This window comes from Aspergillus ibericus (assembly GCF_003184845.1).
Source record: "Aspergillus ibericus CBS 121593 unplaced genomic scaffold BO80scaffold_47, whole genome shotgun sequence".
NCBI lineage: Eukaryota > Fungi > Ascomycota > Eurotiomycetes > Eurotiales > Aspergillaceae > Aspergillus > Aspergillus ibericus.
The window spans coordinates 33347-45005 of NW_020292145.1; the positions used below are offsets into that span (position 1 = coordinate 33347).

Below are 11659 nucleotides of genomic sequence, written 5' to 3' on the forward strand. Positions count from 1 at the left end.
AGTTTGGCCAAACCTTGTTTTGCAGCAGCCGGGTGGTTGAGCCGCCCGTTGCAGCAGAAACTTGACCAAAGTACGATATGAACCTTATTATGAAGGCACCGGATAGATGGCTTTGAATTGAAGCCCACCAATATGCATTATTAACATCTCGTATCATCTCATCAATTACTATCTATATACATGGACTCTTGCGCTGCTGGAATCTGCTGAGATTGCTTTTCTTTCTCCCGTCTTGAACATATCGTTTATTTAAACAAATCTTTGTTGACAACTCGCATGACGATTTCGCTTTTGCATGGTATAATACGTATTGTCCCATCATCTATCCATTTTGTGTCCTGCCTGCTTGCCCTGTTAGTTCGATGAGAAGTATGTGCGCGAAATTAGACGTAGAGAGCGGAGGTCTCGGCCTTGGCAATCTGGGCCTCGTACGGCTTGAGAGCCTGCTTCACCTCGGTAGAGGTGAACTTCTCGACCTGCTGGGGAGCGCGGCCGACGAAGGTGCTGGGCTCGAGGAGAGCGTCGAGCTCATCCAGAATGGGCGCAAAGAAGGCAGTGCGACGGACGCGGTCGAGCAGGTCGTTGTTCTGGCCGAGCTTCTTGACGTTGTCGGAGGCTTGGTGGGAGAGGACACCTGTTGTAGTACAGAGGTTTGTTAGTTAGGGCTAACTAGCGTGGAATTGATTTGGAAGCCGCGACGTACGGATTTCCTCGTGGGCGTCTTGGCGGGACAGGCCCTTCTTCACACAAGCCATGATGATCTGTCATTGTATCATTAGTATTCATGCGGGAAGGGGTTCTGGCTGAGGGCGGCTTACGTTCTCACTATGGCCTTCAGGTTAGCAGAGATTTTAAGCCGGGGGGGGGAACAAGGACTTACGTAGCCATGAAGGGGAGCTCATCGTTGACATGACGTCTGATAACTTCGGGGTAGACAACGAAGCCGGAGGTGACGTTGTCTAATTATTGTCAGCAGCATGACAGGGTTTGAGTGATGAGCTGGCTACTCACTCAAAAGGATGAGGCAGGCATCAGCGGAGAGGAAAAGCTCGGGAATGCTGATACGGCGGATAGCGCTGTCATCCTGTCCACACAGTTAATGAGAAGATTCTCAAGGAAATGGAACGCAAATCTGTCATACAAGGGAGCGCTCGAACCACTGGGCCGAGTAGGTGTCCAAGGCGTCCTTGGGAAGGTTCTGGAGGTGTCTTCCGAGAGAGCACAGACGCTCGGACCGCATGGGGTTACGCTTGTAAGCCTGCACAGACCAGCCGCGTTAGCATTTCCTGCCGTTCTCATTGGTCCTTGTAATAACTCACCATAGCACTGCTACCGATCTGGTCCTTCTCGAAAGGCTCCTCGACCTCCTTCAGCATCGCCAAGTGACGGATGTCAATGCCAATGCGCTCGCAGGTCGAGCCGAAAGAGCCGAGGGCATTGCCAACGTCGACATCAATCTTACGGGTGTAGGTCTGGGCGGAGATGATGAACGCAGAGTTGAAGCCAGCCTTCTTGGTGACAAGCTCATCCAACTGCTCAACCTTGTCATGGTCACCCTCGAAGATCTGGAGGAAAGAGGCCTGGGTACCGGTGGTACCCTTGACACCACGGAAACGCAGGTCATCGCGAGCTCTCTCGAGGTTCTTCAAGTCCATGAGCAAGTCCTGGATCCACAGGCATGCGCGCTTTCCGACGGTAACAAGCTGAGCGGGCTGTCCGTGGGTAAAGCCCAGACAGGGCAGGTCCTTGTACTGCTTAGCGAAGGCAGACAGCTTGTCAATGACGACTGCGAGCTTGGGGATGAGGATATCGAGACCGTCCCGGAGGAAGATCAGGTCTGCGTTGTCGGTGCAGTAGCAGGAGGTGGCACCCCAGTGGATGATTCCGGCGGCGGCAGGAGCGACCTGGCCATAGGCATGGACGTGGGCCATAACATCGTGTCTCCGACGCTTCTCTTCTTCGGCAGCAACCTTGAATTCGTCGTCCTGGATGGTGAGGTGAGCCTTCATCTGCTCAATGGCCTCATCGGAGATCGGCAAACCGAGCTCTGTGCGGGTTAGTCGGCGAAGTGTGGAGGGCGAAAGGCGGAGAGACAATGTTACCTTTCTCGGACTCGGCAAGCCAGAGCCACAGCTGTCTCCAGGTCGAGAAGCGGTTCCTGGGGGAGAAGAGATACTTCATCTCATCGCCTGAGATGGAAGCCGCACGGTTAGTCCGATATCGCACGGGACACTAAGAGCTCACCCGGCCTGGATGGAGAGACTCACTGGAGTAGCGAGAGTTGAGAGGGGTCTGATAGACATCGTTGCTCGAAGCCATCTTGACAGAGATGAATCGGAGGGAATTGGGGGGGGGGGGGATTCCACGAGAATTGTGATGAGGGACAGGGGAAAAGGCGGAGGAGGGGCAAGGAGAAAGTGTGCTGCGGGATGCCAGGAAATTTTGGTGCGGGCCCGACGAGTCGGAGGGGCCCTCCAACTACTACACAGTACTAGTAATACTACTATTAATTAAAATGACTGCATCCGGCGGGGTCTCCGCTTATCAGTCACGTTATCATCTGGAGGGGCTATCATCACATGATCCCCAACGTGGGGCAATCTCGAGACTCCGGATGACTATGATTATCACATTACAACTACCAAGGTATATCTATATAATGCCCCTCACGCTAATGCCGCCAGCTGAGCAGACAGGCTGCCCTTGTCGTACTTGACGTATTTGCCTCGTCCCTTGTCGATTTCATGGTACCGATCCCAGAATCGGGCATAGAGTGGCTCCAGTACGGCCTGGACCTCCCGAGCTAGCACCCCGCGGACTTCGCGTTCCATATACAAGGCCTTGTGGCGGGTCACCAGTTCATCGAAACTAGCATTGAACGCCTTAAACTTGTCTTTGATGGCGTCCTTGTCTTTGGACGAAAGGGATTTGACAATGGCACTGGAATCAACGACTCCTCCAGACGCCGGCCGTGTGGACCCGCCAGAGCCCCGAGAGGTATACTGCACGTCCAGAAGATAATGGGAGGTTTCCTTCCATGCATCGAGATAGGTTGAGGTGGCCCGTTTGCGGAAGGTATCGATCCGTGCAATGCTGTCGGGGGAGCCAAGGTATCTGGCTAGCTCGGAACTCTGCCGGATGGAGCGGTCGACAGTGCAGAATACGTTGGACAGGAAAACACCCTGGACCGCTTTCGAGCGGTGAAGCGCTCTGCCTCGCGCTTCCAGGGCGATCATAAGGGCCTCAATCATATCCAGGATGAAGTGCGACAGGAGGGTCAAACTATCCGGGCTAACATCCAAGGGCGCCGTAGGTGCTGCATTGGATGTGGACCGCCAATTGCCATCTCCCAGAGATGTCAGGATCGATGCAAGCGGCCCGGAGTAGCCAGTCAAAGTAGTTAGAGAGCTCATAACCTCGCTGACAAGAGGCACGGATCCACCATCTGGTGGAAGCATAGCAATACCTGCAGCCTTGCGCTTTGTTTCTTCTAACAGCTCTGAAAGCGACGACTTTGCAGTCTCGCGCACCGGCCGGAGAGCCTCGATAAACAAGCTCTTGAGCTCGCCCGTTTTCGATTCCACGCGATATGACAGGGCAGTAACGATCTCAATAATCTCAAAGGCTAAGAAGCAATCCGTCATGAGGTTTGCCTTGATGTATTGGTTGAGCTCTCGCAGGGTCTGTGCATATTCGGCTAAGGCGGAGCGACAAGTTGCCTGGAGCGCCAGTCCCCGTTGGTCCCCCGTAAAGATGCGCACCAGGACATCATGCTCCGCGTATATAAAGCTTTCCAGGGCGTTTGAGTAGATTCCAATGCCGTTGGTGCCTTGCTTGTAGGGGCCGTCGGCAGCTCGTCGCTTGACGGTATTGAGTGATGCTATTGCCAGGTTCTGCAAGCTCGAGGTGATGTATGGTCCACGGATATCGGCATATATTTTGAGGGCAGGGTTTCCACCGTCACCCCGTTGCGGTCCATAGCTTGCTGCAGAGCCGATGGCAGCACAGACCGGACCCAATTCCGCGACAGTCTCTTCAGGTAGCGACGGGAATGAGAGTTCTAGGTGCGAGACAAGAGACATTAGCGTCTTCATTCCGAACGGGTTATGCATGGTCGGTACCCACCTTTTGTTAAGTAGTGCAGGGGCTCGATAGGACTAACGTGGTCGCCCAACGTGCTGCGGAGCATGTCCTGGAGCTGAGAGTTCCCGAGGACCAGTAGAGAAGTAAACTCGGAGATGGCCTTTTGATTCGACCTCAGATTTGTTGAATTGAGATCCGCCAGAGCCTTTTCCACGCGCTTGACGGCAGAGAGATATTGCGACAAGCCGACGGTCTGGGGGCTTCATGAATGTCAGCCAACGAGGCCCGAAACTGGCCCAACACCCACAGGGGCCGCTGCATACCTTGACCGTATAATTCCTTCTTCTTTACCCTTGGCATCGAGAGGCTGGCGAAGGCGTTCAATGGCCTCGTTGACCTTATCGATGTTGCTGTTGGTGATCTGTAGCGATTGGGTGTTGCTGTAAATGGGCCCGATTGCATGCTTCACCACGTTGCCTCCGGTTTCCAGGCGATTCAGTGAGCCTTGGATCTTCTTGGTGAGGAGCTTGAGCTTTTCGAGGTTGGCGTACAACACCTCCACTTCGGCGCTCTCCTCCGCGTAGGCGGCATTCCGTGGAGCGACCATGGCTTGAGGACTCGATCCTCGATCGGCAGGTCCCACTAGTGTGTCAGGCAATCAGGGATGCGTAACCGGAATCAGACACTCGCGACGGAGAGAGATGATGTCATGACTTTGGCCCGAGAGGTCAGGCAAGAGAAAGGGAAAGCACGGCGAAGAGAACAGCTGGCCGATGAGGCACCTGGCCTCATGAAGCGAGCATAGCTTGATCCAGCTTGTCCCTTCATCTCCCCGGACGAACAGCGGGCGGCGCCTTTGCGAGCGCGCTAGACCCCATCCGGTAATCTCGGCCCGTCAGTGGCGCCGAAGCTGGTTCCCATTGCCCCACGTGACATGTCGTCATGTTTCCGGCCTGCTTCCGGCGCGTCTCCCAAGCTTGAGGTCCGTCCGAAGGCGCCTCTTTATAAAGTCCTGCCACGATCGTCGAGGTCTGGCCGCCATGGCCTCAGCACTTGCATGTTGTTTTCCGCCACCCCTCCAATCCTCCGTGGTGCCCATCTCAACATGGGGGCTGCACAGGCATTACGTTTACGATGGACCGTTCCTCCTACCGTCTTGATTGCCTTGGGCGGTGGCATACTTTACAGCACTGGCGGACGAACTCAGTCAAATAAGCAATTATTGCTGCAGGCCGAGCCGAAAGCTCTCTTTTCCACGAGCTCAACCCGGGTTCTCGACAATCGGTCGGATAAATCATCCGAAAGTTCAGATTGGAGCACTTCAGGGCACACGCAACATGGCGACACAGGCTCCATCTGGACGAATGTTCTGCACAAGTTCGAGGGGGTAAAACAGTCTGTCGGCTCCCCCGATTGGATTGAGCTTGATAGCATCAAAAATTACATTATCCCCGATTGGACCCGATTGCTCCCGTCGTCGGTGCAAAAGCTCCAGCGCGAACTCTCCATGGCCCCTGGCTCCTTGGCGGACGACATCTGGCACGAAGCTCATGATCCTGATCTCAATCCAGAAATCTTACGCAAGGCCAAGGTTCGTGTTGGGGATACCCTTTGTGTTGAAGAATTGGCGTACAGGCAGAAGCGACAAAGGTATGCAATCAAGGCGCTAGCTTCCTACCTTGACATTCCTGAGGATGACATACATCCGGACGATGTACCTATCATTGCCATGTGCGGCTCGGGAGGCGGGCTTCGTGCGCTGGTGGCTGGAACTGGCTCGTATCTGGCCGCCCAGGAAGCTGGCCTATGGGATTGTGTGACCTATACTGCCGGGGTCAGTGGAAGTTGCTGGCTGCAGACACTATACCACTCGTCGATCACAGGACGCAATTTCCACAAGCTGGTTGACCACTTGAAGAACAGACTGGGAATCCACCTAGCCTTTCCTCCGGCCGCACTCAAGCTTCTCACCAATGCTCCCACAAACAAGTACCTTCTCAGCGGGTTGGTCGAAAAGTTGAAGGGCGATCCTGGTGCCGATTTCGGCTTGGTGGATATATATGGCATGCTACTGGCTGCACGGCTGCTGGTGCCCAAGGGAGAGCTGGGGGTCTCAGACAGGGACCTGAAATTATCGAACCAGAGGTACAATCTCGCCAGCGGGGCTCATCCACTTCCCATCTACACGGCTGTACGCCATGAGATCCCGGTGCTTGAGAATCTAGAGAACGTCAAGAACACAGGGAAGCCCGAAAACCTGATCAAAGAGTCAAAGAATGAAGCGTGGTTTCAATGGTTCGAATTTACGCCGTATGAGTTTTTCTGTGAGGAGCTCAGCGCGGGTATACCGACATGGGCTCTGGGAAGACACTTCAATGGTGGGGTGAATGTCAAGCCCGAGGAGATCTCCCCCATTCCTGAGCTACGTGTCTCCGCCTTGATGGGCATCTGGGGTAGTGCTTTCTGTGCTACCCTGTCTCATTACTACAAGGAAATCCGCCCTGTCATCAAAGGTATCACCGGCCTCGGAGGTATAGACTCTCTCATCCAGGGCAAGACCAAGGATCTCGTCCGAGTCCACCCGATTGACCCTGCAACCATACCGAACTTCGTGCTCGGTATGAAAGATCAGCTGCCACCGTCCTGCCCGGAGTCGATCTTTCAAAGTCGACATCTCCGCCTCATGGACGCAGGGATGAGCAACAATCTCCCCATCTACCCGCTACTCAGACCCGGCAGAGACGTCGATGTCATTGTCGCCTTCGACGCATCGGCGGATATTAAGCGGGAAAACTGGCTCTCCGTGGTGGACGGCTACGCCCGCCAACGAGGTGTCAAAGGCTGGCCGATCGGAGCCGGCTGGCCCAGGGAAGACGAGCTCATCAAGGACACCGAAGAAACGCTCCGTCAGCCCCAGAACATCACTCAGCAAGAGCTCGCCAACAAGATGGCCGAAGCCCAGGACAAGAGCAAGTCCGATTCTCACGGCGGGACAACCAGCTACCTCTCCCCGAACAGATCCGCCAAGGACAAGCATCACGGTACAGACCTGGACTACTGCAACGTCTGGGTCGGCACCACCCAGGAGATGGTCTCCGGCAAGGAGCCGCCGCCATCCAAACGTCTCTTCCACCCCCACGGCGTCAACCACTCCGAATCCGACTTCCACCTCATGCGACCCGACGCCGGCATCGCCGTCGTCTACTTCCCCTTACTCCCCAACCCGTCCGCGCCCGAACTCCCCTCCAGCTCCTCCCTCTCCAAATCCCGTACTCCGGCCCGCAAATCCGAAAACAAATCCTCCGCCGCCGTCTCCGACCCCGCAAAGCCCCTCACCCCGCATCCCGCATCCATCGATCCCGACGTCGACGATTTCCTCTCCACCTGGAACTTCGTTTACACGCCCGAACAGATCGACTCCGTGGTCGGGCTCGCCAAGGCCAATTTCGCCCAGGGCGAAGACCAAGTGAAACGCGTGGTACGGGCCGTATACGAGCGCAAGAAATCGGATCGATTGCAGCGCGAGGAACGAGATACCCGGAAACGCATGGAGGGGTTCGTTCCGCTGTGATGCGGTGCAATCACTCATTGGCATATTCCCTGGAGTCGTCATCGGAGTTTACACTAAGGAGATAGGAGTTAGTATACAGTAGCAAGCGTAATGTAGATGATTTTTCAAGAATTTAGTTCTGAATGTTATGATATACTCATATGCTCAAATTCTCTCTCTCTCTCTTTCTCCTTTTCTTTTCTTTTCTTCTTCCTCAGAAATATGATTCCAGTATCTTTCCGTCTTTCCAATGTCTTTTTTCATATATCCTCTGCAAATCTTCTTCTATAATACATCATATCATCCCTTATCATCATGTTTTCTCATTTATGTTGATTAATTGGAAGAAGGGCGATTTGCCTGAATGTATTCATGTATCAATATATGTATGATATTATGTACCACACAAACCAAGTCCTATTCGTATACACAGACAAGATAAGAAAAAATCAGGACGATTTAAAATTACAGGTGACAACGATATCACAGTGTTCACGTTCACGCTCCTTCCAACTAGTATACTACTAGTCGGTTCTCAAAGTCTCAAAAGAATGTTAGTTAATGTATGTCCATCTTCTGTATTGTATGATAGCCAGTACCCCGCGGTTCATTTATCTTCATCGACAGATGACCACACTTTCTTCGTCTTGGATTTGGAGTTACTCCCGGACTCATCTTCGCTGCTCCCAGCCAGACTGACGTCTTTGCTTTCGTCGGTTTGTTTGCGGAGGCCGAGCTGTTTGTTAAGTCCTTCCATGGCGCTGGCGGCTGCGGTGCTGAGTTCGGAGAGGATGGGGTGGTGGGTGCTGTTGTGTTTGCTGCTGTGGCTGTGGGGGTGTTCGGTGGAGTTCTTGGGTTCTGGGTCAGAGTCGGCGTTGACTTCTTGGGCGGGAAGGTTCTCTTGATCGCTGGGGGAATCAGAACCGTGGATATGCCAGTCCGGGGGCTGGGTTTCTGGGATGGGTTCGCCGGGTTGAGGCTCGGAGATGGGTTTCCCTGTATCGGGGTGGGAGGTTCCCGGTTGGTTTGCATAGCGCCAGACGACTTTCACTCGGTCTAAGGCTTTGACGCCCTTTCGGGTCGTGCCTTTGATCCCGTCGAGAGCGTCCCACTCGGCTTCGAAGACGCCCGAGTCGTGCTGGTCGCCGCCTTCGAAGTAGGTGTTGAACCAGACATGAGCGATGGAAGTTACCATGGCCCAGCCGGTGTAGGCGGCTTTGCTGCGTCGTTCGAAGTCGATGTTGATATCGGAGGTGGGCACGCTGATGGGCTGGTTGGGGCGGAAGATCACGGCTGAAACGTGTTTCGGGGGAGAGTCTGCTGTTACGGGGGAGTCGATGGCTGAAAGAGGGCTGTCAGTCTCGGATGGGAGTGCTGCCGCGGATGGGGGTGGTTCTTTGTGGCTGTCATTACCATTGGCATGCTCGTCTGCGGCTTCTGGGGACATCGTCTTCGACTTCCCTTCATCGATCACCGTCCGTTCACTCCGATGGAAAAGGTGATACTTCTTGATCCTCTTTCCTTGGTCGACAAATCCCTCCACCGCAACCTTGACCCCATCTCTCAATCCCCACACATGCACCTCAAGGATCTCCACCGGCCGCTCAATATACTTCTTCCCCATCTGATTCGTCCAGCGGTCAACATATCCCACCCACCGCACCTGACTAGGAATGCTCACGCCGGCCCCAAAACCAACTCTCATCCGCCGCTCAGTGAATCTCTGGAGCGCATCGTCCGCCTTCCAGCCCTCCTGGCTGATGAGGTAGCTGCAGGCCACGGTTCCACTGCGGCCCTTCCCCGCCTTGCAATGAACGACGGCGACCCTGGCCTTCTTCTTCTCCTTGGACTCCGGCTCATCGAGCCGATGGATCCAGTTGCGCATACTCCCCGTCATGGCGGGGATAAGCGCAAACGGGGGCGGGTGATGGTCCGGCCACGGGTAGTGATGGATACGGTTGTAGACCTCCGAGTCAGGATACCCGGTGCCTTCGGCTCGGAACTCCCAGATACACCAGTCGGAGCCATGTTTGTAGTCGAGGAATTTGACGAGCTCGTCGAGCGGGTTTCGGTAGGCGCGTTGCGGGTAGTTGGAGGAGGGACCGGAGGTGGCGATGACTATGCAGTTCGGGAACAAGAATGCGTTAGTCTAGAGAATCTACAACCAGAAGATAGAAGAGCTTACTATTATCCGTCACATAACAAAGATCCAGACCAGCTTCCGGATGTTGTAATCTAGGCCCGGCAACAATCTGCCGGAGGATCGACGCCTAAACCAACCCGTTAGTCTCGACGAATAAAAACACGACGGTGTTTCAAATTTCCAAGATGACGCTTACCATAGGATCACGCAAAGTGGGGATTAGTGCGAGGACTGGAATGCACTCACTCTTCAGCAAGTGGCTCGCGCGGTATATGTAAGGGAGGGCGATGCGGTAGCGGGGAAGTGGGCAATGACGCACGGGTCAACCGGGCGGTGTTCTGGGCGGGAGTGTCGTCCAGATGATGTGGACGGGAGTGCTGAAGCTTGTAAATTCCATTCAGTCGTCAGAGGATCAGTAGAGGGATGATCAGGAACTGCTTGACGGTGGAGGACGAGGGGGGCAGTGCAGGGGGACGCGGAGGGACGAACAATCCCGGGCGGGTGGCAGATGATGTCACGGCCGGTGATGCATTCATTCCTACGGGAGGTTTTACACAACCAGGCTTGCAGACAATCAATATTCAATTCATAGAAGTGGTATTTAACGGTTCATCAGATAACCTCCCCCTGTAACCAGACATTAGGATCCCCCCAAAACGCAACCCATTAACTAGAACAATCACACGCACAATCACAAAGTCATAGAGAGTATAACCAGCCCGATATAAACGGAATCGATCCATCCAATATGATACAAAACGAAGCAAGCATTCTTTTTCTCATCCAGCTCAATTCTAGCTTGAGTGATAATCCGCAGTTCGCAGTCATGACCTCAAGTCATCAAACACTGCCTCTGTTCCTTCATGCGGAACCCCTTCGAGAGGCTTAGGCAACGCCATACTCCTCCGTCACGGGGATGGTGAACAGTCGCGTCGGCGAGGTCACATTCGTCTCGCCAAAGTCATAGAACTCCATGTCGCCCGGCTCGGTCCAGGCATGTTCGACCCGGATGTTCCATTGCGGGTAGGTGGCGGGCTGCACCCGCGACCGGACCTGCGAGTCGGCGCACGCGGTGAGTTCAGTCGATGTGTCGGTGCCGGAGCAGGTGGTATTGAAGCCGGGGGTGTTGGCGGTGGCAATGCCGAAGATGTTGAAGTTGTAGGTGCAGCCACCGGGGGAGCAGCCGGTGGTGAAGTTGGAGACGTGCCAGGTTAGGGCTGGGCTCTGGGACCGGCGAATGGGACTGGCAGCGGTGAGGCCGAGAGTGGACAGGGCGAGAGGAAGATAAGCGAGGAGTTGCATTGTGAAGATTGGGTGGATGGATGGTTCTTTTGTAGTGGTAGTATGGTATGGAGGCGATGTATGTATATCCAAGACAGTGGCGGATGAGTCGATCTATACCGGAGAATAGATCACACAGAGATCAACGAAATTAAGTATTACCAATAGGTGAATATGAACGATATGACAATAAGATAAAAAGAGCCAAGCCTCGATCAGAAGTATTGAGGAAGAATGAAAAGCACCAGAGGCAAACAGCAGCGAGGCGAATAGTTATAACCGGATCTGCTTTGGAGCCAGTCGGTGGCGAGGGAGGCGGGAACAAGCAACTCGCTACCCCCGGCCAGGAGTCGTTGGAGACTTGGAGTGGAGGGACGCTTAGTGCTTGTTAGCTTCCTGCAGAGGATTCTAATTTCGACCCCAACAGTGGAGTAGAGCAGCGGGTGAAACGAACCAGACGGACGACTCATTGGCCCAACGGCGGTTGATCGCGCAGATTCCGTGCGATGATCCTTTGTGCTACGCCTGCAGTCGGGGTGTCTATCCCTGGGCTAGGGCAGGGGAGACTTTGTCCTAGTGACGGCGTAGGTTTCCTGGATGGT

At 54.3% G+C, this 11659-nt stretch overlaps 5 protein-coding genes across 5 annotated transcripts; 1 reads left to right on the plus strand and 4 right to left on the minus strand.

Moving 5' to 3' along the window:
• Window positions 1-111: 111 nt before the first annotated feature.
• Window positions 112-2359, minus strand: ade13 (adenylosuccinase ADE13). Its single transcript, XM_025720236.1, has 9 exons — window positions 2268-2359; window positions 2103-2189; window positions 1320-2047; window positions 1142-1258; window positions 1012-1084; window positions 881-959; window positions 819-825; window positions 704-761; window positions 112-634 (listed from the first exon to the last, which is right to left on the minus strand). Exons 1-9 carry the CDS (start codon window positions 2317-2319, stop codon window positions 384-386), a joined length of 1452 nt encoding a protein of 483 aa, XP_025571516.1. The 5' UTR covers window positions 2320-2359; the 3' UTR covers window positions 112-383.
• Window positions 2360-2571: 212 nt separating this feature from the next.
• On the minus strand, window positions 2572-4890 carry BO80DRAFT_390045 (EXO70 family protein). Its single transcript, XM_025717137.1, has 3 exons — window positions 4407-4890; window positions 4126-4343; window positions 2572-4060 (listed from the first exon to the last, which is right to left on the minus strand). The coding sequence occupies exons 1-3, from the start codon at window positions 4688-4690 to the stop codon at window positions 2667-2669; spliced, it is 1896 nt and encodes a 631-aa protein (XP_025571517.1). The 5' UTR covers window positions 4691-4890; the 3' UTR covers window positions 2572-2666.
• A 250-nt stretch (window positions 4891-5140) lies between these two features.
• Window positions 5141-7929, plus strand: BO80DRAFT_428367 (putative phospholipase A2 (PlaA)). Its single transcript, XM_025720237.1, has one exon. It carries the CDS (start codon window positions 5189-5191, stop codon window positions 7652-7654), a length of 2466 nt encoding a protein of 821 aa, XP_025571518.1. The 5' UTR covers window positions 5141-5188; the 3' UTR covers window positions 7655-7929.
• Window positions 7930-7992: 63 nt separating this feature from the next.
• BO80DRAFT_390049 (putative phosphatidylinositol-3,4,5-trisphosphate 3-phosphatase) lies at window positions 7993-10215 on the minus strand. The gene is made up of 3 exons (XM_025717138.1): window positions 9973-10215; window positions 9819-9903; window positions 7993-9751 (listed from the first exon to the last, which is right to left on the minus strand). The coding sequence occupies exons 1-3, from the start codon at window positions 9973-9975 to the stop codon at window positions 8241-8243; spliced, it is 1599 nt and encodes a 532-aa protein (XP_025571519.1). The 5' UTR covers window positions 9976-10215; the 3' UTR covers window positions 7993-8240.
• Window positions 10216-10335: 120 nt separating this feature from the next.
• On the minus strand, window positions 10336-11366 carry BO80DRAFT_194835 (uncharacterized protein). Its single transcript, XM_025714145.1, has one exon. It carries the CDS (start codon window positions 11076-11078, stop codon window positions 10662-10664), a length of 417 nt encoding a protein of 138 aa, XP_025571520.1. The 5' UTR covers window positions 11079-11366; the 3' UTR covers window positions 10336-10661.
• Between the last annotated feature and the right edge of the window lie 293 nt (window positions 11367-11659).